General features: G+C 38.1%; 1 protein-coding gene across 1 annotated transcript in view; it reads left to right on the top strand.

The window, feature by feature from the left end:
* POLN (DNA polymerase nu) overlaps positions 1-20,908 on the top strand; it is a 79,905-nt gene extending 58,997 nt beyond the window's left edge. The window contains exons 23-25 of the mRNA XM_026034060.1: positions 9,356-9,423; positions 18,652-18,713; positions 20,849-20,908. Of these exons, the coding sequence (XP_025889845.1) occupies positions 9,356-9,423; positions 18,652-18,713; positions 20,849-20,908 (190 nt within the window). The remainder of the gene's footprint in view (positions 1-9,355; positions 9,424-18,651; positions 18,714-20,848) is intronic.
* The last annotated feature ends 3,661 nt before the right edge of the window (positions 20,909-24,569 follow it).

The following is a 24,569-nucleotide window of genomic DNA, read 5'->3' as shown; positions in this document are numbered from 1 at the left end:
GGCTAAGGAGGCAACACATGATGTTTTTCATGCTGAATTCCCTTGCATTGCAGAAGCATAAGTGCTGCACAGGACACATGAGTATCATGCCTTTGCTTCTTATTCTTACTAGTGTTTAATATCACAGCTTGGAAAGACCAAGGCTGCAAGGACATTTAAAAGGCAGACCACTTTAAACTGGGATTTTGATCTCCTGCCAGCTGTTAACAACTGTATGACTTGCTAAAGGAGGACCTTTAATGGCTCCTTGCTGTAATATTTAGGAGATAAACTGAAGAACCAGGCTTGTCAGAAAGCACAAGAGCATTGGGCATCCTGTGGACACTCCCCTGAACAGAGGCTAGTTCAGGATCCACGGGCATCACTGAGGTCTCAGTGCAGTGCTGCAATCATGGTCGTGATCCTAAGATCCTTTGTAAAGCACTTGGAAAATATTGTTAAAAGGAAGTGCATGCAGAATCAGTGCTGTTGTTGTAGCAGTGGGAATTCACAGGAGTGCTTCCACAAGGAGAAATACAATGTCTGCTATTATCATCACATCAGACCATACTCATTCCAAAGATAGCACGTTACTAGCTTTCCTTGTATCTTCATCTCCCTATAAGTATTTTTTTTTCCTATTAGAACTTCTAATTTTGGAAACAGGGTTTTCACTTTGAACAACATATCAAAGAGAAATTGCTTTTATATATATTCTGGAATGAAATATTCCCTTATTTACAATTATCAGAGATGGTTTCTTGTAGAAGACAGGTAAATAGTAGCAAACAGCTAACATTTTGTCTTTTATTTATTTATTTTTAATTTCCAAGGTAATGACACAAAATGTTAGCTGTTAGCCCCTATTTGGTTAGACACAGGTCTTTCAGTTTTTAACATTAATTTACAGGTCTGTTTAGAGCCTTCTTCAGTGGTAGAGCTACATACAATTTGCGTATTTGTAAATTGTTCTAATGTGAGCAACATCTGATCCAGCAGTATCTATAGCTTCGGCTTTTGTGCAGCTAATAAGCAGTAGCTTTTCAGCTCCTGTTTGCACATATGATATTCCATCTGGAAATTAGTGAAAGGAAATCAGGTTACATCTTCATGAAGATCAATCACAGAGGTCTCACCAGCGAACACCAGGTTCCAGCACAACAGAGCGATGGCTCTTCAGACAACTGGCAGCCTCCTCCTCCTCTTTGTGTTTGTTCACCTTTTAATTCAAATAACAGCCTCACAGCTCAGGCTGCTGACAATAAAAAAAAAAAAAATCAATCAGATGCCTAGAATTAATTTTACAGAAGAGAAGGGAGGCAGCAATAAATGTGATATTTATGATATTTATGATTTATGATATTTATGGTAGCACTGTGGGTTTGTTACTGGCATCAGTGCTCAAATCTGTGCAGTTCACATGACACTGATGAGGAGCGAAAATGATTTCTTCAGACTCCTTCCATATTGTCCACATCTTTGTTAGATGCTATTTTGCAGCTGCTGGCCAAGTTGCTTACTGAAAAGAAGCGGCTGACATATAAATTATTCAAGGAGCAGCTTTTACCTGTCTGATGCAATTCACCAAACCTCCATACAGCATTTCCTGCAGGCAGATGATAACAAAGGCCCTTCTGAAGTGTGATCAAGGCACACGGGAGCAGCCGAAGGAAAAATTTATGGTGTTTATTAAAGCATAACGGTGCTCAGTGAACTCAGATGGACAACTGCAGTTATTTTCCGTTTAAAACATTGGTACAGTTGCAGATCCATGGAAATTTTGTATGAATTAAGGATACTGGCAACTTATGGAAAACCTGCTGTATAGATACCTATTAAAATTACTGCTTTGTAAGCTGAAAATAATACAGACGCTCTCTGATGTCTTTATGATGCTACATGGGCTTCTCAGCAAGCTTTCGGTCATTAAAGATGGTAATATTCCAACAACATGCAAATTAAATTGAACAGGTCTACAGAAACATTGAGTAATTTGGCGTGGATCCAGCCGCTCTCCTTTCTCACCCATTTGTTGTTCCTGCAGCACTGGACCTGTGCCACAAACACAGCTTTGCTGCTCAGCGTGGCCAGAACCTAATTAAAGAAACAGGTTCAGCGACAGGCCAGATATAAGGAAATGATCATATAAGGAAGAGCAGCCAGTATGCAAGAGGAAAAGACAAAATCTTATTCTTGGTCTCACCATATATATATATTTTGTAGCAATGGATGTTGCAGGTTTGATATGTCTCTGTCCAAGAACAAACACTTTAATCAGTCTAATGATTTCTGAGTTGCTGAGCTGTAAATGCAGGTTGCTTCTGCACAGAAAGCTGAATTAGCAAGACGGACCCCTGGCCATGCCAGGAACAAGCACTGGATTAGGTGGCCTGGATAATTTTCTGACCAAGTCACTTGACAAATCTCAAGTTGCTCTTTTGTTGGAAGTCTTGGCTTTAGTCACGCATGAGAAGAGCCCAGGGGCGTTTTTATAAAGGGTGTAGGGATTCAAATATTAATACTTTATTAAGTGATATTAGTTTTTTTTAGTTTTGTTCAAAACAAAGACCAACTGACTAATTCATAGCTTCAGCCAAATACACTCAGTCAGCTCCTTAGTGCTGCTGCTACGTGCAGTGGTTTTGTTTAGTTCTGGAAGTAAATCCTATATCCCTTCATCTGTTTCTCGAGAAATTAAAGAATTGTTTTAACCCTGGTCTCTTCTGTGACTAATATCTGGGATTTTCAAGTGAATGTTTATTGCTTTGCCCACAGCCCCAGTTTATGGTTGAAGATCTGCTCAGAGCTATTAATTCTAGCAAAAGAGTTAACTTTTATCCTTGGCTTGGTAATGGGGAAATAGAAGGAAAATATAGATGCTTTTCCCTCTGCTTGAGAGGAGAATCAGATTTTTCGTTCACAGGGCAGCCATGGGCTTTTGTTTCACCGTAGGCAGAAGGAAACATCTCAGGTCATGTTGCTGTTTTACAAGTCAGTGTGAGCTCCTCAGAGCTCCTCTCCTAGCCCAGTGCTGCTCTTTGCTGTCCAAAGAGCCCAACCAACACCATTTCTAGGGCTGCTGTGCCTTAGCAAAACCATATCCTTCTTGCTCAACATGGTTAATATGCTTATAGATGACAGCTGAAAAGGCCATTTGTCATGTAGCAGATTTTAAAATGTTCATTTATATGGATTATTCAGCACAAGTGATACTTTATATATTAAAAACTTCATAAAAATGTTTTTTACAGATCACCTTTTAACTTGGTTATAAAGCACTTTGTGTCTATGTGAAAATTCTTTGCAGTTTCCTGTTCTTTGTGATATAGTCACCAACAAAATATAAATCTCACCATTTAGCTGATTTTTGTAGTTTAAATGTTAAAATGTCATGGCCTTCTTAAGGAAACTGAAAGGAGTAGCTTAATGTACACTCAGGTAACATCTATACATGCCTGATATATCTTAAACTACAGCTTTTATAGTGTTAAGAATCCTCATACATGCAGATTCAAGAGAGACTTGGAAAATGTACAAAAGGTACAAAATTATCTTAAGCTGCTTCTTTTTTTTTGTATGACAATTTAATAGGCACTATTTCCACTAGAATTTGTGTTCTTTGGTGGGAAACTGTGCATCAGTTAAGCAACAAGTTGGGCTTGTAGTATCTAAAAATATATGTATATAAATACAGGATGTCAGCGTAGGGAACAGAGATTTCTAAGAAGAATTGGATCCAACATCTGCCCGGTTCCAAGTGTGGTCAGGAGCAGAGGTTTTAGGAGGAAGGTGTCAGCTTTGTAGACAGAACCTTTTCATCTATAAATTTTCACCTTGCTCTCTGTGATTATCGAGGTGAGCCTAAGTTCTGAGATATGAGACTTAAAAGTCTTCCCCCCACATCACTGCAATTATTTTTTTTTAACTTCTTAATGAAATCCATAGATGTTATGTGGGTGGCTCTTCTAGCCTTTTCTGGAAATGTGTTTTATTACAGACTTTGCAAAACAATATCTTCTTTTATTAAATTTGAATTTGTTACATTTGAATTTCTCAAAAACTAAAAATAAATATTATCTCGTTCTTGAGTTACAGGGCAGAGAATAGAAATTTCCCATCTACTTTTGATTTATGATTTTTTTTTGTTTATCTGATTTCAAAATCACCTTAGTAGTTCTGTCATTCTTTCTAAGCACTTGCTGGCTTTTCTGCTCCTCTGGGATTTTTTTAACTTCTGGTTATATGCAGAGTTTTTAACTGTTAGCTCTCCTAATTGCAATGTTGCAGTCTCCTAGTAAGCATGTAGAGGCTTCATTTCAACTTGAAAAAAAAAAAAAAAAGTGACTTTATTAGTTGGATGCTTATTTTATTCATTAAAATATGGGATAACATGGGATGGCAGATAAAGATAGTAGTATTTGGCATGTAAAATCTGGTGCTATTGTAGGAAAAATGGTATCAAATTCAGTGATCAGGGACATAGTCCTGCTTTAAATAAGAAGAAAACTATATGTGACAGAAGAGGACTGATTCTTTAGGTAATTCTGAATGTGTTGTTCTGGTGCTGAGTGATTATTAACAGCTTTTAAGAAATAGTGTGCTTTTGGTTACGTTTTTATATGTACCTGTAGCTTTCACTGTATCTATATAAAAATCTTCATTGTTAGCATTGTTTTATGCTCTTAAGTAATGTTTTGTAGGATTTATTAATAATTGTTTTTCCTATGCATTCTTTACAAAGAATCCTTGGGTTTTAAAAAATTCTAATTTATTCTCAGCATATTGCTGAACTATAAAGAAGTAATTTTTCATGGCAAGTTTATACCCGAGTATTCTAGTCCAGAACCAGACAACCTAATGATAGCCCACCAATTTTTCTCCGAAGCTGTGGAACTCACTGATAGGAAGCATTAAGCACCAGGACATAGGGAAATCTTAAACTATTTTAATCTAGCCTCCACAGCTTGGTTCTTAGCCATTAATTCCTTATTGTACATGCGAATCAGACCCTATTATTTAAGGCTTCCCACTTATCCTATATGAAACCTCATTTTAAATTATTTTCCTTTCAAACTCTTAAAGCAGCCAGCTCAAAGTGATGTGCGAGATCCTCTCAGATATGCTTTAGGTAATGTACTTAGCCCCTGTGGTTTAGTCTGTGTCTCATCCTCTTCCTTTGTACTGCCTGTGATTAGCTAGACCTCCCATGGGAGCTTGAGGGCTGTGAGGAGGAAACCTGGTAGGGACAGTTACTGCAATGGACTGCTCTGGAGCTGCTGTGTTGCCTGCTTCAGACTATGGAAGGTTCATTAACCTGCTCTTGGTCAGTCTGCCTTTTATTTCGACAGGTCATAAGTCAGGGGCTTTTTATTTTGTAGTATCTACATGTAGGCCAGTGTGGAAAACTACACAATATGATGTCGGAGATGTGTTGTTAATAGCAGTAAATATCTCCTGATGAATCAAAAACATATTGAAAAATGTAGAGGGTTGTTCTCTCTCAACAACTGCTAAGTATCCAATATAGGTAGGTACATTAGGAGCTAGGCTCCCTACAAAGTGATTTCATAGAGCTGGGGTCTTCCAGGAGTCACTTCAGAACGTGTAAGTTAAAACCTCACTTCATTCCTTGACTATAGAAGGAGCCTAAATTTCCTTTGTATGAGTATCTCTTGGCACATAACTGCATTAAAACAGAGATTCTGTAGCATATAATGTCACAGAATTCTCATTTACAGGTTAGACAAAAGTTGCTTCCTTTAATGGTAAAGAAATACCATCGCTAACCACTGACACGATGGCTGTTCTGTTGAAATCAGTTCAGTAAGGTGCTTCTATGGACAGTTGTGGAAGAAGTTGCAGATTTGTGCTTTAGAAAAGAGAGGCCCAGATGTGGCATGTATTGCTAATCTTAATTTGTCCTGATGTTAGGAAAACAGCTGGCCTGCTCCTGTGAAAAGTTGTACTATACAGAGGCAACTGACTTCATAAATAGAACATGGTGAAAAAATCTTAGGACAATTTTTTGTGGCATATCAAGTCTCTTTTATGGTTATGATACAATAATGATAACTGAGTGGATCCTTGAAGATCTGAAAGATAGCTAAAAACCTTATTCTCTTTGCAGAGGGCATCTGGTTTTGAACTAAATTCATTTATTCTTCTGCCACCCCAAATATGGTTTAATCTCTGTGTTACTTCATAGTAAACGAGAAGAATCATGAATGTGGTGTGGAAAAGAATTAGAAGGATTTTTTTTTTTAATTCTATAGTGCAGGACAATAGTTTTATAAGGATATTGTGTACAGGGCACACTATACTGGTATCAAAAGCTGTGTTTAAACTAGTGTTCATAGCAATGCTCCAGCATTTGAGGGTGCATGTTGTGACTCTATCCACATTCCACATCACAGGCAAACTCTGATGCAGGACATGTTCTCCTTTAGAAGAAATTGTATGTGCACCGGCCAAAATTCCAAGATCCATAATCTTCAGGCAATCTATCTGTAGAAGAAAAAGAATATTGGTCCCTACTTGACTTGCAGTCCTTAACATGGTTTACCAAAGGTTGTAGCAAGAGACAGCGGCAGGAGCTGGGTATTGCAAGATTCCCTCCTAGCAGAGATGAGTCAGTCAAACTAGTAAACAAAACCAAATGTGAGTTTTGCAAAGCAAATATGAGTTTTGCACCCTTTTTCACTCAAGGTGTGTGCTGTTGACATGTGGGCACCCACTGGAGTGGGGAGAGGTAGGAATTCTGAACCTGCAGATTACTCTGATTTTTCTTTTATTTGTATGGATGTCACCTTGATGCTCCCTGCTGGGAGCAGAACAGTGAATAAGAATGTCATTACTTCAATAACTCTGCAAAAATGCAGGAGGCCTTGAACCATAAACCTTTAAAAGGAGAACCCCTGTGATGTGGACATAAGAGGCAAAAGAGATCTGAAAGCTTTAAAAAATCAAATTTCTTCAATGAAAAAGAGAAAGTAGTACGGACAGATTCCCTTTCTTGGCTTCATACTGGGACATCATATTTGTTATTAATTAAACAGGTAATAATTTCCATTTGAAAATGTGTTTAGAGATTCTGATTTCTTAGATCTCATGTGTCTGAGAGAAATATCCTCACTTTCTGAGTGAAATGAGACATATGCATCACTTAGCAGAACAGAGCTAGAAAGAGAACCCTCCAGGATAGTTTTTCCTGTTTATTTTAACAGACACAGCATATTGTCCTGAGCTTCAAAAGAGGGTTTTTAAAACTGGGCAGATGCATTTATGCAACTCTATGTAGTTACTAAACTAGCTGTAGGTGATATAGTTGTGTTGTTAGAGTGTGCTATAGATTCTGATGAGCGCTGGGAAGCAGGAAATTTCAGCCCAGATGGACAACCAAGATAATTGTGCTGTTTTCAGTAGATGAACTAGAACACACACAGCTGGGTCAGCTCTTTGGGACTGTTTTGAGTTCAATTCACAGAGCTTTCATGGGGTTTCTGCCTTGCCTAGGGTATAACTGTATATAAGTATGTATCTCTGGTCTAAACCTGGTGCTCCTGAAGTCAGTATTACTTTCAGTGTTAGAGGAGGTGACCAGTGAATGCAGTTTTGGGCATCTTTGAAAATCCAATTCTTTTTCCTCTGTTCCTTAATCCTGATAAATTGATGATAAAAATATGTATATATATAAATTCTTCTAAGAAAGGACTGTTCCTTGCTAAATACTGGGGCTCTGATCCTGACTGGAGGCATGACACATTACTCAGTAACACAAATACAAATAATAACCAGTATTTCACACTTTCATTGCACTGGTTTAAACCAAGTAAATTATTTTCACTTGTTCCATTGATTCATGGTGTATTCAGAGGTTTTACTATTCATGGTTCTTTATGATTTATATCTTTTTACATGCTGTTTGAATGATTATGTAGAATCTCTTGCTTTAATTTACTTACATTGGAAATTGTAACTCCTCATGTAACTGTATTCTCTGCTACAGATGATCCTGGTCCTTTCATCTATTCCTTCTTGTATCCTGTGTCCCAATTTCCTATTTGAAATATGTTAATCTGTTTCACTCTGCTCCTCACTGTGGTGTAAGTGACTAATAATTTAAGATCTATTATTAGATCTTACCACGCTGTTAGTCAATGTCACATTGTAATTTAAAGCAGTCTGAAACTAACTTAGGAAGTTTTCCCCAAAGCTGTGGAAGTTGTAAGGAGTAACTATATTGATGCTTCAGCCATTTCTAAGGAACGATTTACTTGAATTACTGCTGGGTAATAAGAAAAACCTACAGTGGATATTTAATTTGAATGTTATATATGAATTGGAGAGCAATTCAGAAATAGGTGGTACTGTTTTATGACTTGAATCCCCAAAGACAATAATTAAAGAGGTAATATAATGTCCCTCGTAGGAATACAGCCTGATATTCCTCTTACCTAAGTGAGAACCAATTTTACATATGTTATATCAATTCTGCTTTGGACATGATTCAATCAAATACATTTACCATTTCCATTGTAAAGATACCTTTGCATGCAAGCTAGTAATTTAGGGTGCTATTCCTGGAAGCGCTGAACAATTAAGAAACGCTGCATACGCAAGAGACCTATAGATAAAGAAGTAATGCAGGCAAAGAGGAAAACAATAAAGCAGTATAGCTTTGTTGCAAAACAGCTCTGACTGCAGTGCTCTGGTAGGTTAACTTGCCTAGGTTTTAGGATGTTGCTGCTCTCAGCTGTATATTCTGTTCTTCTGATGGAGACAACTGTCCAGATAGCAGAGGCAGCAGATCAGGCTGCATATGCACATTTTCATTCCTTAGCCTACTCTTTTGTCAGCATAATTTGCACTTAAGAGAAAATGTCTTTCCTGGAAAGGAGGCATGTCACTAGCCAAGCCTACCATAGAGGTTAGCAGAAACCAGTGAACCACATCCTCATATCACTCACCTTGCCTTTATTAGTAAAACTGCCCCTTTGCAAGCACATTTATTGCAGTCTCAATGAGAAAAACAAGCTACATCAAGGAAACATCATCTGTCCATTTAACTTCTTGCAACAGGGCTGGTTTTTTGCCTGCATTACAAAGGTTTTAGGCAATAACCCATTCCATCATCAAATCTGAATGATGTTTATAAGGAAGCACAGGGTGGGTTCAAGAGCATGGCCAGTATGTTCCCAGAGTGACAATTCTTTTAGCTCCACTAACCTGCTTCATTTTCTTGGAATATTTATTTTCATGTTAAAGTATCCACTGTATAGGTGACAATACTTAGTTGATGATATGCATGCAAAATCCTGCTAGAAATTTAATGCATATGTTATCTAAAGTCTCTGGAATAAAATGCATTTTTTTTCAGGTTAATTGCCCAGATTCATGATGAGTTGCTGTTTGAAGTAGAAGATTCTCAAATTCAGGAATTTTCAGGTAGGCATAATCTCTACTCTCACATTTTTTTTTTCTTTCATCATGTACTATTTCTTAAAGAATAAATAATTAATATAACAGCAAGAGCAACAGTGCTTCTCATGAATAAAAGAAAATATATGCTATGCAGATTTTTCTTCAGGTTTTCTATCACTGACTCTGATGGAGACAAAAACATTATATATGAGCCTCATCTGGATTTAATCAAGATGCTTATTTGTTTTTAATATTCCAATCAGGGTTCTGTCATTCAATATGTGAATCCTAAAAAGCTAAATAATAATACTTTTGCCAAGGTTTCACAGGGTTCCAGAAGGAAGTAATTCAGCTTAAGAATGACTTAGAAAATAACTTTCTAAATAGTGAGGGGCGGGACCTATTATATAAAGAAGTATGAAATGCCAAATGTAGGTATAGCCTAATTAACTGCTTTTTATATTAAGAGAAATTTATGATGAGTCTTTCAAGGCTAAGGATTAGTGAACATTCCTGTCTACCTTTTTATCCTCTCATCTGGATTGCTTCCAGACATTATTTCCTAAGCCAGAGCTTGTCTCTGCATCTGGTACAAATTTAGCTAAAGAAGGAGGGCATGTGTAAGGCCATCGGGTCTCTTCTCCCGTGAGCAGCAGAGCTATTCCTGTTGGCACTGAATGTTTATTCACAAACTTTGATTTAGTTTGAAGCTGAATAATACCTGCGGCTGAAATAATCAGTGTAGGGTCACAAATAAGTTAAACAAACCAATGCAAGACATATTTTCCATTATAACCTAAGCATCTAAGTAGAAATTATTTTCTCCTCCTTGCACTACATTCATTTAAACAGTACAATTTGCAGTATCAGTCTCATTTCAGCACAGATCCCTCCTGTGAGTATTACTTCATAATGAGAATGTTAACCCTCCATCTGATCAAAACCAAAGACCTGGAAAATATTTAAGTTCAGTTTATTAGAGGCAATGTAATGAATTAGGTTAATATATTAACATTTGACCTTTGAGTAGAGGAGTTCAAATCTGGTTTAAATTAAAAAGCCACCATCCAATTTATCAGAGATTGCAATGCCTGGTTACAAAAGGCCCAAAAGGTCCAAAAAGGTCCAAAAGTGCCAGAGTTTCAGTGTTAGAAAGTGTGGTATATTGTATAAAATCTGAAATGCAGCATAGGAAATCTTATTTTACACAATCTGTATTAACTAAAAAGCTAACAATATTATGCTCAAAAGAGAAAAATTATCCACGCTTGCCTACATCTGTAGAAACCCATAGATTCTGCAGCCATTGTATCGAATTTTGATCTTTTTTTCTGGTATAAATTTGTAGTAAATCAGCAAAATATATCCTTTACCAGTATACCTGAGGAAACGTTTAGTTACTTTATGACTAATAGTAATAATTTATCTCATTATAAAAACATGACTAGATGTTTTTCTGAAGACAAAATGCATTTAAATTTTCTTTAAAGTTGAACTAATTGCTATAAATATAAATAATTAACAACAGTAACTTTGAATAGTATGAATACTTAACAGCAACTAAAAAGTGCAAGTAACACACATGATATATAATGTGCTTGTTTACAAGATTGTGCAAATTTCCTCTATGTCTTTTACTGATTAGGAGCTCCCAACTTAGGAGCTCCCAGCTTACACCCTCTTCAGTTCCTCCTCGTTCAAGGCAGATGACTGGAAAACATAATTTTTTTTTTGGTTGAGATAATGACAGAAACCCTGGGGACTCTGATAAGACTTCCAAACTCATTTTCAGTGATAATTATAGTTTTAAATGAGACATGGAAGCATTAATGCATTTTGTCACTGAACGTGAGACAGTTTCTTGAATCTCTGAAGTATTATTGCCCCGCTTGCCATAAAGTTCAAAGTCTTGTGGGTCTATTCTGTTTTGGAAGGGAAATCAGTGAATGCAGCCAGATTCCTGTGTGTTTGCACATGTGCACTTACCTTTTCCACCAAATGCCACAGACCTGTATCCTTACATGTGGCAAACCCATTTGAGGGAACTTCAGCTAAATCCTCATGCTCGAGCAAGGATAATCCATTTCCTTAATCTTTCTGTCTCCTGGAGTTCTCCACACTCATGATACACCCGCTTTGCAACGCACGGTGTAACGCGCTCTCATTTAGCTGCAGCGTGCAACAGATCTACCCACGAGTCCTGCTTCAAAGCTTCTGCTGTATAAAAGTAATCAAAGTTGCCACTAATCAAAGTTGCTAACATGACCCGTAGGAAACGGACCTGGGCATTAAACCTCATTTGCCCACCTAGTTTACCGTACAAGAAACTTCAAAAAGAATGAAGCCATCAGCAGAATGCTTTGCCTCTGGGCAAGCTTTTGAAGAAAGTGTCTTATGTTATTTTTATTTCCCTATTAGATGTAGTAGAAACTCATCAGATGTTGGTAGATGTCATCTCTCAAAGGATGCAAGATAACGCCCCTTAGCTGCCTGACATCTGGGAGCAGCAGTGGCTGCTGCTGAATTTGAACCTTGGTAAGACTCGGAGCTTGGGAGTCACTGCTCCTCCAAAAAGTTCTTCCCAGGATGTGGCAGCTCCCAGGTCCCAAACCCCTTCCATTCTGCTCCCTTTTCCCAATGCACACTGTGTGGTTGAGGGGTCTGTGATACCCCCAAAATGGCCATTTCCTTTACGATGGCTACCAAAGATGGATTATTCAAGGTGAAAGCTGGTCGAAGATTGGTCTTTAATTTTGTCTCTACTTTGCAAAGGAAAAAGAAAGAAAAAAGAGTAACTCGCAGTAGAGTAATAAAATACCTTTTATTTAACACTGCAGACCAACCTATGACATCTATTGCCCTATTCATTTCAGTAGAGATGAGTTGTCCTACCAGGAAAAGAACTGCTTGATCTAGGTGCCTTAGAAGTGACTGAAGCTAGTTCTTCTTTCAGTGTCATTAATGAGGATTTTGCTTGATTTAGTAGACAGAGAGAGTGCAATTGCATTCGCATCTACCTTCCAATGGGGAGTATGGTTATCAAGCAGATCTCCCTGATGTCCCCAGCCCATGGCGTGAACACTTTTGGATCGCATCACGGGGCACTCTAAGAGCATTTGACCTACATTCCTTTCAGATTAAATTGAATAGAAAGACTCTCTGCTAGTGCTTTCCAGTTATTTCAGGAACTGCTAACTGATGTAGCAAATGAGATGAGAGAGTTACGTGAGCTTTAAGCTCAAAAAGGAGTGTCAGGAGGATGTGTGTTCCTGGCTCATTTTAGTGCTTTGGAAGTCCATACAAGGTGTTAATCTCATTACCCGAACTTCTTTCTCTCTCTTCTTTATTCCGTAAGTCCTCACTCTTGCTCCTATTTCTTGATATGTGTTAGCTGTCAGTGTTGTCTTTACAAACCTGACAAAGTTTGGTTCATTTGGGAAACTGTAAATTACAAAACATGCTGACATGCAGATTCCAGCCTGCAGATTAATGATCCCGGAGTCTCAGCTGTGCAATCACGCAGCTTGTAAGGGAACGACATGAATTTAGAGCTGAGCAACAGTGCTTGATGGCTCGAATTGACTGCAGTTCAGTGACGTGTTTCCTCTCATGCACTTCATGTGATTCAGTAAAGCACTAGCCTAGCGTCTGACATATTTGCTGGCTGACTCTCTTCACGCTTCTGATCTACTTCTTTAGGAAAATAATATCACTTATCCGTGTATCGCTTTTCTTACTTGCAGAATGGGTATGAAATCTGAAAATACTTTTAAGAATTCTAAATGGGGAGTGTCTAGGTAAAAATTATTACTTCAGTTAGATCTTAAGGCAAAACATGAGCCTTCTCAGCTTCCCTTTCCTCAGTGGAAGGCCCTTGCTTGTATTATTTTATGACAGTAAAGTGTCTATTTGCTTCTAAAACTATCCTAATTGGAGCCTGGGAATTGCCACAGGGCACCTGGGATGCTGGTGCTTTCTGCATTCCTACTTAGAACTTTGTAGACCACAGAAAGGATTTTTACTATCCATAAATGCAGTTTGTGGTGCACCTATTGTGCTGTGTCTATTGTATGTATGATTGATCACCAGTGGACAAGCAATTGTGGGTTTGTTTTTAACTAGTTTGATGAAAAAAATATATATATAACATAAATTAGCTATTATCTATGTTTGGGAAGACTATTTTCTTCAAAAGAATCCAAAACCCAGTGTTACAGTATGTCTACTGTCTACTCCGAATGCAAAAGGCAAAAAATCTTTTCTTTTTTAACGTGAGAGTCCCCAACTTTGATGTAGATACATCAGTATATCAAGTTATTATTAAGTTATTATCAAACATATACAAGTATATAGATTAAAAGTGCGTACTTTTCTAAATTGCCTAACTCTCCCAAAAGACACAGTATATTATTTGTGTCAGTTCTCTGTTTAGGACAGAGAGCAGGATTAAAAAAAAAAAAAAAAAAAAAAAAAAAAAGAGCGTTTTAAAAATCCTTATTTTTTTATTGGAGGGTTCTTGGAAAGATGAAATCCAAACATTTGGCAGAAAACGGTTTGGTTTTGACAAAAAGCTGTCAGCCTTATCATCGCTAATCTGGTTTCTAGCCAGCTTGTCTTTCTGGCTTCCTCACATCAGCAACCCATCAAGCAGGCAGCAGAACTGGAGATGCAATCTTGGCAATGCCAGGAACTGGCATATTGGATCTGAGGGGGCTCCGCACCCCGACGTTCTGCACTCTGTGTAATCAGCTAGACAGACGGTCCTTAAACCAAACTGAGAGTCTTCCTAGGGGCTCCAGAAGTACCCAGGAATTGCAGAACCACCATGATCTGTGTAAAATGACTATTGGCCCTTGTGATAGCCCGAATGAGAGACTGCTAAGTGGGGAAGTACAGTTTGGGGGCAGAAAAATGTAGAATATATTTTTAACATTTCTTTACATCTTTTACATTTTGTATTTCTTATGTGTATATATATATGTATTATATACATTATATATTTCTTCATATATATCTGGTGGTTTTGAGAGGTAAATTTTCCTACTAATAATTACTGTGGACTTTTCCTTATGAACTATGCTTGCTTAGTTGCATTCATTAATGAGAAGCATAATTAAATGCTTGCTCTGTGAAATAATGTAGATATTCTTGTGGAAATATGTGCGTTACTATTTCATATGGGCCATTCAACATCCAAGTGCATTAGGACAATTTTAAACTTTTTTTTTTTTAGAACTCTTTTATAATCACACATAATCACTCTTTGCTAACAGAATTAGAGGAGCTGGTTTCTCTATTTAACTTTGTATTAAGAACATGTAACGCATACATTTTAAAAAGTCTTTCAAGTATTTTATTAACTATAGAAACACCAAAACATCTATTAAAGAAAAAAATATTTTGTTGTTATGTGGGTTGATGGATATTGAAATTATTGCTCTTACATTTTCTTTAAAAGCAGACAATAGAAATTCTTGGCTTTATGTACAAATTCCATGAAACTTCCTGTTATTCTGCTATAATTTCAGACTTAATTGAGTACTGAAGCAGCTGCATAAAAAGTGCACTCGTTCAAAAGGAGACCCAAGTAGCAGAAGAACAAAAGAATGAACTGATCATCACAAGATAGTGACATATTCTGTTCTCTGAGCTGTCTTTTTCTAACTTGAAAGACACTGGTGCATAAACCATGATGCCTCCAGATAGCCTTCAATTTGCAAATCCCTATTCCGTAGATCATATGTCTGACCAGCTTTGACATGTTTCTGGAGTCATAATTTCATAGGTGAATGAGCTTGAAAAATGTCTTCAGTTTAATAGGGACAAACACGCTTTTGTTCCCCAGCAGGCATGCGTGCCTTCTCTCCATTCCTATTCACAACACTCACAAGTTAGCATATTTACCCTGGCTGGTAGCAAGAAAATCCAATATACTTTAAGTTTTCAGTTCTCTCTGGTCTCCCCACGTGCTGCCATCATTTTGGGGAGGCATAGCGACAAAATATGTAATATTTTCTACGTGACACACTTAGCACCTATGAAACATTCCAGGATGAGCATAGTCAACAAATCCCATAATTGCTGGCCAGGGGCTTTTAAAGATCAGTTGTGAAGGTTGGGAGAACAGCGTTTTAGAGATGCTACTGCAGGATAGGGCCAGTTGCACAGGAATACTTTGTAAATTAATAATTTTTGTGTCCTGGATATGCTAGATTCTTGACAGAACATGAATAATCATTGCTCCATAAACTTCCAATCTAAATCTAATCTAATTCTAATCCAATATAAACGAATCAAAATTAAAAGTGATAGAGACACATACAGTGGTATGATTACAAAATAGTTTCTTAGAGGTATTTAAACACTGAGATCTATTTTGTTACTCTAAGCTACGTGAGCTAAAGAAGATGAAGTTAAGCATGGCTGGATTGCTTATTTTGAGCACTGAGGAAGAGGAAAGTTTCATAAACATTTTAGAGAACAGAAGGCGAGACATTCTATAGAGAGCAGTAAAGGGGACCTCCCCTGTGATTATATATCACCATAACATAGGATTTGTGCATATGTGGTCATCCCCATATGAAAAATGAAACCTTTTTTCTCTTACTACTTTCTTTGGGAGATTATTTCAGAATTTCATCTCTTTTAAAGCTCCAACTTTTAATTTCCAACCTAAGAGTATTCAGGCAGTTTGCCTGTTTATTTTTGTGCAAAAACAGCCACTTAGTTTAAATGCTTCTTTGCTCTTTACTCTCTTAGGAGACTACTAAGCAGGAATGGTAATTTGCTGCTTTTTCATGGTATTTATTATGATTGTATAGTTATTATTTTATTAAAAAATCTCTTGTAAAGTAGATGCAGGCAAATCTTCTGGATATTTTTAAATTATGGCATCAAAAAGCTGAAATGCAGGCCAAACAACTTCGGGTTGTGGATTTACTGTACCACCCCCTAAGCACTGGGGAGAGACAGAGAAGTCAGCATGACCCAAAGAGAGCCGGAGCAGAACCACGACAGAACGAGGAAAACGGAACAAACGCAGGGAGAGGTTCTTTAAGGCGCTGTCAAGGTGAAGGAGCAGGTTCACTGATGTGGCCACTTTCATCTGCACTCCTCAGCATTAAAAGCAGTTAGGAACGCAGCAGCATTTGCCAAGTGCCAGAGGCTTCAAAGTGGAAACTGTGTGAGCCACTGGAGAAAGGTGTTGAATTGTCATTGCCATCATGAATCCCCCTTAGGAGATAATGATTACAGGGAAGGAACTAAAAAGAGAAATACATTCAGGGATCTGGAGACTAGGGGAGAAATGGTCTTGCTCAGTGGGTGTACAGCGAGCTTCGTGCTCTAGAGCACTTTTTATCTGCTGCTCAGCACCTCAGTCAGCCTGTGATCAGGGCCACTCACTCAGGCTCCTTCTTTGGTGTCCCCCAGCACTCCTTTTGTCAAGAAGCCTCTTCCTCCTGTTTCTCCATCGTTACTTATTTGCCTAACAGCTCTAAAAAATGGTCAGAACTTGCACTCAGGTGAGTGTTAGACTGTTCTTGATCGGTTTTGGAACATGCAGTGCTGAGCGATTCTGCTCTATACGTGCAGAATATGCTCTCACAAAGGCTTAGTAAAGTCATAGCCTGGTACACAGCTTATCCAACAGAGAACCTGTTTACCAAGGGACTGACCATGCACTTAGCCATCAGAAGGCCACCCGGTCCCAGTGCTCCGATGGTAGTTCTGGAATTCAGAGTGAGCTTCCCAGGAAGGGGCCAGTGCAACGCTCCCCTGCTGACAGCCACACTCATGTGGGATGGGTTTAAATGGGGTTTACTCAGGCCAGCACTTCCTGAGGCTTTCACAGCCCAGGCTTAGCATGTTTTTTTCTGCACTGAACCATAAGCTACCTTGGGTCCAATGTGAAGCAAATGTATAGGTATAGCTGTGAGTACATACATAAATGTGTCTCAGTTACCTCTGCCTTGACAATTAAGCCATAGAGCTTTGGAGTTAGTGCAAAATTTGGTTTGAACTTCATGGAAAATTATCTTTGGATACTCATTAGCATGCAAGTCTGAGTGAACCAGCACAGAGAGCTTCAAGCAGAAGTGTGCTTAGCTCATCAGCATTAGCAACCTCAGCAGCACAGCAGCCATCCACAGCACCACATGTTGCTCCTGGGCACTGCCAGCACCACAAAGCTCTCGGCGGTGACCAGAACGAATCATGTGCAGCTTCTTACATTCTTGTCACTTAATTCTTTGTGTCTGAGCTCAGCTGCAAAAGGACTGTTAATACGTTTGTAAAGTTAACTCCAAGGAATACTTCTAATTCTTTGGTTTTCAATCTAGCAGTTTTCACCACATAATGCATCAATATTTCTCAATTCAGCATGGCACACGATGACAGATATTTCAGATCTGACCAGCTGCAGTGGAGTTCACTCAATACCTTTTGTGCTGGGGCTGCCAGGTGTTCCCATTTCACTAGCCAAACGTTACCTCCTTTTCTAAAGCTGCTTATCTATAGAGTGTCCCTTTGGTTTTTATTAGAACCATAAATGTGTTGCAGCAGCGATACACAAATTGGCATGACCAAGGATGACAAAACTGGTCCTGCATGATCGATTTGGAATAATTCTAGAAACATTTGTCACAGTAATGGAGAGCATAGTGTTATGATGTGATGGGCTATGAAGTTCCATAAATCATACTGAAGTTTAATTGTTTTAGATTCTTGATAGCTCAGCTATCCCATAGGAAAGATTTTTTAAAATTGGAAACTGATCTCTTAGTTTGAAGAATAATGTATTATAGATAGTTCAGACAGATTTTTTTTTCTCAGCATTTTGTTTTAGATTGAGTTTTATGGTTTATGGTTACACAAAAAAATTAAAATATATAATATGGCACCAAACAATTAACCAAGGATACTAACCTTAAAAGCTGAGAAATACAGCAGTCATACATTCTGCCTATCTGCACAGAATCGATGTACATTAGTGCTGTATCTTTATAAATCTTGCATATATAAAGAATGCTCCAAATTTTCCTCTAAAATACAATTTAGAAATAGTACTTTATACAAAATAGAAATTCAACTCTTCCACAACTGATAAATTTTAAATTAAAAAATCTGGAAAAAAATGTTATTTTATGTAGAATGTATTATATAACAGAATATAAAGTATGTGGGTTTTTTCTGTTTTAACAATTTGAATCTGGAAGCTCAGGTTGTGTATTTTCTACTTCCCTGGCCTTCTAGCACTTGTAAAAAGAACAATGGAATCCCTGCAGCAAACCCCAGCGCTGGAAGTGCCGCTAAAGGTAGGGACACTTCTGAATTTACAGTTCTGGACGTGATGGTTTTCCAATTATGAACCTAGAGACAGCCACTCTGAATTCACTTTAGTAGTTTCATTTGCTTATTTGCAGGAAATAGCTTTTAAAAATAGCTTTATAAATTCCAAATGCAAACAATGGAAAGAAATCCTATCTTCATTTTAGAAAGCATGGCCAGGTCTACCCTTTCAATTGGCAATACTTATGTTAGTTTCGAAATATATTTCATTGTTTGCCATGAAATTTTTATTGGTGTGGTACAGAAATACGTGCCTTAAATAGACTTTTTAAAAAATGTAAAGCTTTCATTACTATTGAAAATTTCTTCCTCCAAAAGCCATGAGAGGAGAAAGAGAAGTAACTGAGAGCTAAGTTACTTGCTTTCTCTTGATGTTCCCCCTCAACAAGGGTTGGATTTAACCCTTGTTAAGAGCGTTCCCTCCTGCTTACCACACTTGACCATGAAATAGCTTTTGGTGATGCTGGGATTATATTCTTCTTTCACTGCATACTCACAGGCTTTATAAAGCACATTTCTGTAGGCCACTCACCTCTGCTTGCATAACTTCTTTTGTTACCATGTCCTGAGAAAATGCAGCCAGTGTTTTTTAAGGCGTACTACATATAAACACATTTTAATCACATTGACACCTGTGTTGCACCACTAGTGTTGCACCACTTGCACTTTGCCTGAAGAACTCATTGCCCTGAAACAAAACACAAACCTTGCAATAGCTTTCTAATAAATGCAAATGTTTGTATGAATAACCAGAGTGCCCATAGAACAAGATATAATTTTAATGTTGCATATTTCAAACTTAGCACTGGCAGAAGGTTTTAATGTCCTACGGACAGAATGTCACACAGCATCTCAGAAGAAGTGTCTGCTCTAACACATGGACAAATGAATGCAGATGCATTAGTAAATGGATTCAGGGGGCTGGTTTCTATGAGAGAATGGCAAGGGTCTGTCAAATGCAAGCTGCATTTTTGGCAGGTGAAGGGAAACACATGCTTGGACAGTAGGTAGTCATGTGGGGTTTGAAATACTAGGGCTTCTTTTTGGCAGTAGAGGCATTTGGAGCCACATGTTCTGTCGCCTTTGTTTTGATTCCCTTTTCATGGGCAAATTACTGCAGGAATCATGACATACTTTTAATCCTATTGTACTTTAGGCTACACACATCATGAAGATACTTCATTATCATCTGAAGTGTCAAGAATGGATCGGTGCAGAAGGCAGATATCAAACTTAGAGTAAAAACAGCTCGATCTTACAGATTAAAGTGATTTTTTTTTTAAAAAAATCAGGATTTGTGCTCATGTTTTTTGTCCTCCTATACAGTAAGAATGCAGCTTTTAGGATTAGAGGTCTTAAAGATGAAAAGGTTTTTGTGACATGTTTCCTTCAGCACGCTTACTTCCTCTAAATATGTATTTGTGCTCTGTTAATATGAATATTATTTTTAAGATGGAGAAAAATGTCACTAAAGTAGGGCACAAATACAGTCGAAATGGGGGGAGTTTTCTTTTTCTTCTTTGAGGAAAAGGCAGCTTTATCTTTGAAGTAGCTTCTCTTCCAAAACAGCCATGCTAATGAGACAGCTTTCATGTCAGAAAAGCTTCTGTATGACAGAGCCCCAGTAACTGCAAAACAAACTGAAATAAAACCAAAACAACAGCAACAAAAATACTCCAGAACTAAACAAGTAGATGGTTAAAGGAAAAAATGTATGTTTTTGCATGCCATACAAAGTTGTTGTATTATAGGACTTATTTTTATAATAAGGACTCTGCTTTTGGTAGCTCTTTTGAAAAGGCACAGCATTGAAGGAGAGAGTCCTTCAAGATGAGCTTGGCTTTGCACCTTTGCATGTTGTGCGCAACTCAGTGACCTGTATTTGCAGTTTCAAAATCAAAGGCTACTCTTAATTGCTAGGGCCCTTTAATCAACCTTTTAATGATAATCATTAGCAGGCACGCAGGGCATTTCCTACTCCTCAGGTACATAATCTAGATCAGCATCAACACCCAAACAGAAGCACAAAAATTGTAATCCAGCTGTATGCGACGCGCTTGCTTAAAAATACATATATTTATATATTTTTTTCTTTTGACAGGTTCCCTTGAAAGTGATTCTTACGGCCGGGAAGTCCTGGGGGTGCATGCGGGTGCTGTGAGGTGGATCACTAGGCAACGGCGCTGCTGGATCGTTCCTAAGCACCTCGCGCTCGGCATGTGCATTTTTTCACTTCATTTTGTCTGTACCCTAGGCAACAGCAGGGAGATAAAACTGGTTTTTACCAGTTCGTTGTGTTTCCTTTAGCCAAGGTAACCAGTGGGGAGCTGCTTTTGTTCACCGCTCAATTAGGATGTGTAAGAAATGAGGCAAGACAGCATTAACCCTTTGGGAACACGGAAGAGAAATGTGAATTAGATGGGTATTTAAGATTCCAATATTAAGTATTCTGTGAAGTGCTTGTATAAATATACTTGTGATCTGGCATCAGAAGGACACTGTTTGAACGGCATTAGCGCCTGCTTAACTGTTATGTTCAGCTTATTTTACAGTTTGTGAGTTGAAGGCAGCTGCTTGGTTTGCATTCGATCACATGTTAAATGTCCTTTCCACAGCCTTAAGACAGCTTTCTTTAGAAATGAAGAATCTCAGCCTTAATTTATATTTAGGATTTTAAAGCAAGTCAAGTAAACAAAACCTGATTGCCTAGTGCCAACTAAGAATAGCAAGAGTATTGTCAGTTCCCTTAATTTCACACTTGGTTCGGACACTGTAGTCTTAGCTTGCTGTAGAGGCAGAGCTAGAGGAGTCTTTGCAGGATTTATTGTTTTTTGTTACTGAAATAGTGATAAGTACTTGCTTGAGTGAATTTTAAGATACAGCCTTCAACTTTAATGTTTTGCTTTGTGATTGTGATTTTAGGGTTCTGTAGAGTTTATTCTTCAAATGAGTTTATGAAATATTATTAGTTGCCAAAGCCAAGCTGATCCATCCCTGTAGAAGAAGAAACTATCCTTAAAGTTGACCAACTGTCTGGAAGATGAAAACAGGCACAAAACTTTTAAGATATGTTCCATATCTTACAGTGTTAGACCTCAAATGATCAAAATAATGTAGTTTACATTTTAAATGTACACAGTTACAGAGATTTTCTTTTATTTTTATCATTGAACAATTTTGCATTGTGGTTTAAACATTAAACTACTAAACATCATTTTCTTATGTTGCATGTTAATCATACTTAACCTGTCAGATGAAGTGAGTCAGTTATTGCTTCTAAAAATCGATTCTGATGATAGTTTTTAGATTAGTGGTTGTCATGTCAGCAAAGCCAGAACCTTCTCTCTGGCAACTGTGGGTCTGATCTTGGGTTGAGGGAGGTGAGTCCTGCTCCCGGGGCTGTGCCATGGGGCTGCTCTGTGCAAGCAGGGACTGATTCCACCTTGCCAACAAAGAAATTTTCACCAGTTTTCTGCTGCTTGTTATTTATGACATTTTTATATAAATAAGAGCACAAACATCTTACTAAACTCAAAAGCGGTTAAGAATGGAAGTTTCAAGCTTTGCATGTATGAATGGGCTTGAATAAGCATGAAATGTTCTATCCTCTCATTTGTTTCATTCCTCTAGAAGATGTACTGCTTCCAGGACACTTGTACGCATTGACCTTTATATCTCAAAGGCTACAGGCTGAGCTCACTATTTGATGACAGATGTCAACATTTTTTATACGTCTCGGAGCTCACTTCCACATTATTTATTTCTTAAGAAAGATATGCACTTTCAAACAAGGTAGTGCCTTTTTTCAACATACAGCTTCAGCCTAAAAAAAAACAAATGTACATTTAAGAAAATGAAGAACCTGATTTGTCCTGTGAATTGACATTTAGGTGACTATGAAGTTGCAGAAATTCAGGGTCACCATATAGAGCAGATTTGCATGCAGAACCCTTCACAAAAGAATGGCAGACAGAATTCCCCAGACCTTGTACAGGCTGTCATGCACTTTGTATAGGTTGGCATATAGTGGAAGGGGAGAGACTAAAGTTCTTTGATACTGTACATTCACCTAACATCTACTATACTATAAAAATTTGCAAATATTGGGGCAAATTGTTCTTGGTGGTGGCCAATGAAGTTTCATCTCCATCTAAGGAAGAACTTCTTCACTGTGAGGGTGACAGAGCCCTGGCACAGGGAGGTTGTGGAGTCTCTTCTCTGGAGATCTCCAAACCCACCTGGATGCCGCCCTGTGCCCCATGCTCTGGGTGTCCCTGCTGGAGCGGGGGGTTGGACTGGATGATCTCTAGGGGTCCCTTCCAGCCTTAACCACTCTATGATTCTGTGATGTGTTTTTTGACCTTTTGATTCTGTTCTTCATGACTAATTGGATAAATGCCTATGTTTTACTATTTGCCTTACCCTACTGTGTTCAGTGGATTGTTGGGTTTTTAGAACCCACTGAAGTGTTCTGACTTCCAAGTTCTTCTCTGGATCTCATATAAGAACTCAGATTTTGAGAAGAAAACTGACTCTTTGGGATGATGTCTTTTATTTTGCAGTCCATTCCGTCTGCCCTCCATCCTATATTGCAATTTAAGTTTTAAGAACAGTTGTGTTTTTCAAATTAACAGAAGTACAGAAGTAGATACCTCTTAATGTCATTCCCTTGAACAAACTCCTTGATTGCAATTAGTGTGTTTGCAGTTAGTTTTAGTCATTTGGACAAAGCATCAGCTTTACCACTCTCATATTTTCATCTATGTATTACTATAAAATCAGAGAAGTACAGTTTTTCCAGGCCTTTGGCAAACTACCTTTGAGCATACTTGACTCTAAAGATGGCTTAGCTTCAGTTATCCTTTTGAAATTTCCCTAATTGATCCTCTGAATGCAGTAATGATCCTTTCTAATCTGTCTCCTGGGATTTAGTTTCAGTTGTGTCACTGGAGGCCTGAATGTTCCCTTAGACCAGGAATGCAAAAGGTGTAAATCTATTGACTTGCTATGTGAAGTAGTGGGGAGGATTGCTACCTGAATGCACTATAAAACTGTGAGAAATGGAAGAGCACAGCTCTTTGCCATGGGCATGTCTGCTCAGAACTTCATTTCTTTTTATGTACACACAGCACTGTGGAACTGCAGGACTCTGATCCTCAGTGTGGGTTCAACTTGTTGCAGTTTGAACTTTGGCCGCAGATTTTGTATATCCAGTATTTTTACATGTGGGAAAAACCAGCATATTAACATATATTGGAAAGCTTCAGAGTGGAGTAAGAGGATTATTTTGCTAGAGCATGCAGGACATCATTTAAGGATATTGCAAAAGCCCTTCAAAGTAATTTAATTTCATTTTTTGGAGACCACAGAGCCTGATCCTCACATCTTGTTTAATATTATTTGAAAATGAAGCCAAAGGACATGTTAAAGGTTGGATTATTTCTTCCTGATATACTTCCTTATTGGCCCCAAATAGCTCTTCTACTCAACTGGCATAAGATCAGACTTGACGGACCCCTGAGTACTTGGTCTGAGCTCTTGACCAGGAGGTTGGGGTAGAGATCTGCTGAGGTTCCTTCACACATCAGTTTTCCCAGGATCCTAGGATCCATGATCATAGGAATGATCCTAATACGATTCTTCATTTGGACGACAGCAAACTTCTCTTTGAAAGATGAACTAGCAACTCCCTTCATATATTCCGCTGTAATACATTTAAATACACACTGACGTATGAGAAGAAGTTGTCCCTCCTTCCCACATATGTTATCTCATTCTGTGGCAGCATTTACTACATTCAGTGGCTCACTTTTGGCTACCAT

Source organism: Nothoprocta perdicaria, unplaced genomic scaffold, assembly GCF_003342845.1.
Source record: "Nothoprocta perdicaria isolate Ctin4 unplaced genomic scaffold, notPer1 scaffold_14, whole genome shotgun sequence".
Lineage (NCBI taxonomy): Eukaryota > Metazoa > Chordata > Aves > Tinamiformes > Tinamidae > Nothoprocta > Nothoprocta perdicaria.
The sequence above is the reverse complement of the archived record's forward strand: the minus strand, read 5'-3'. Positions and strand labels throughout refer to the sequence as shown.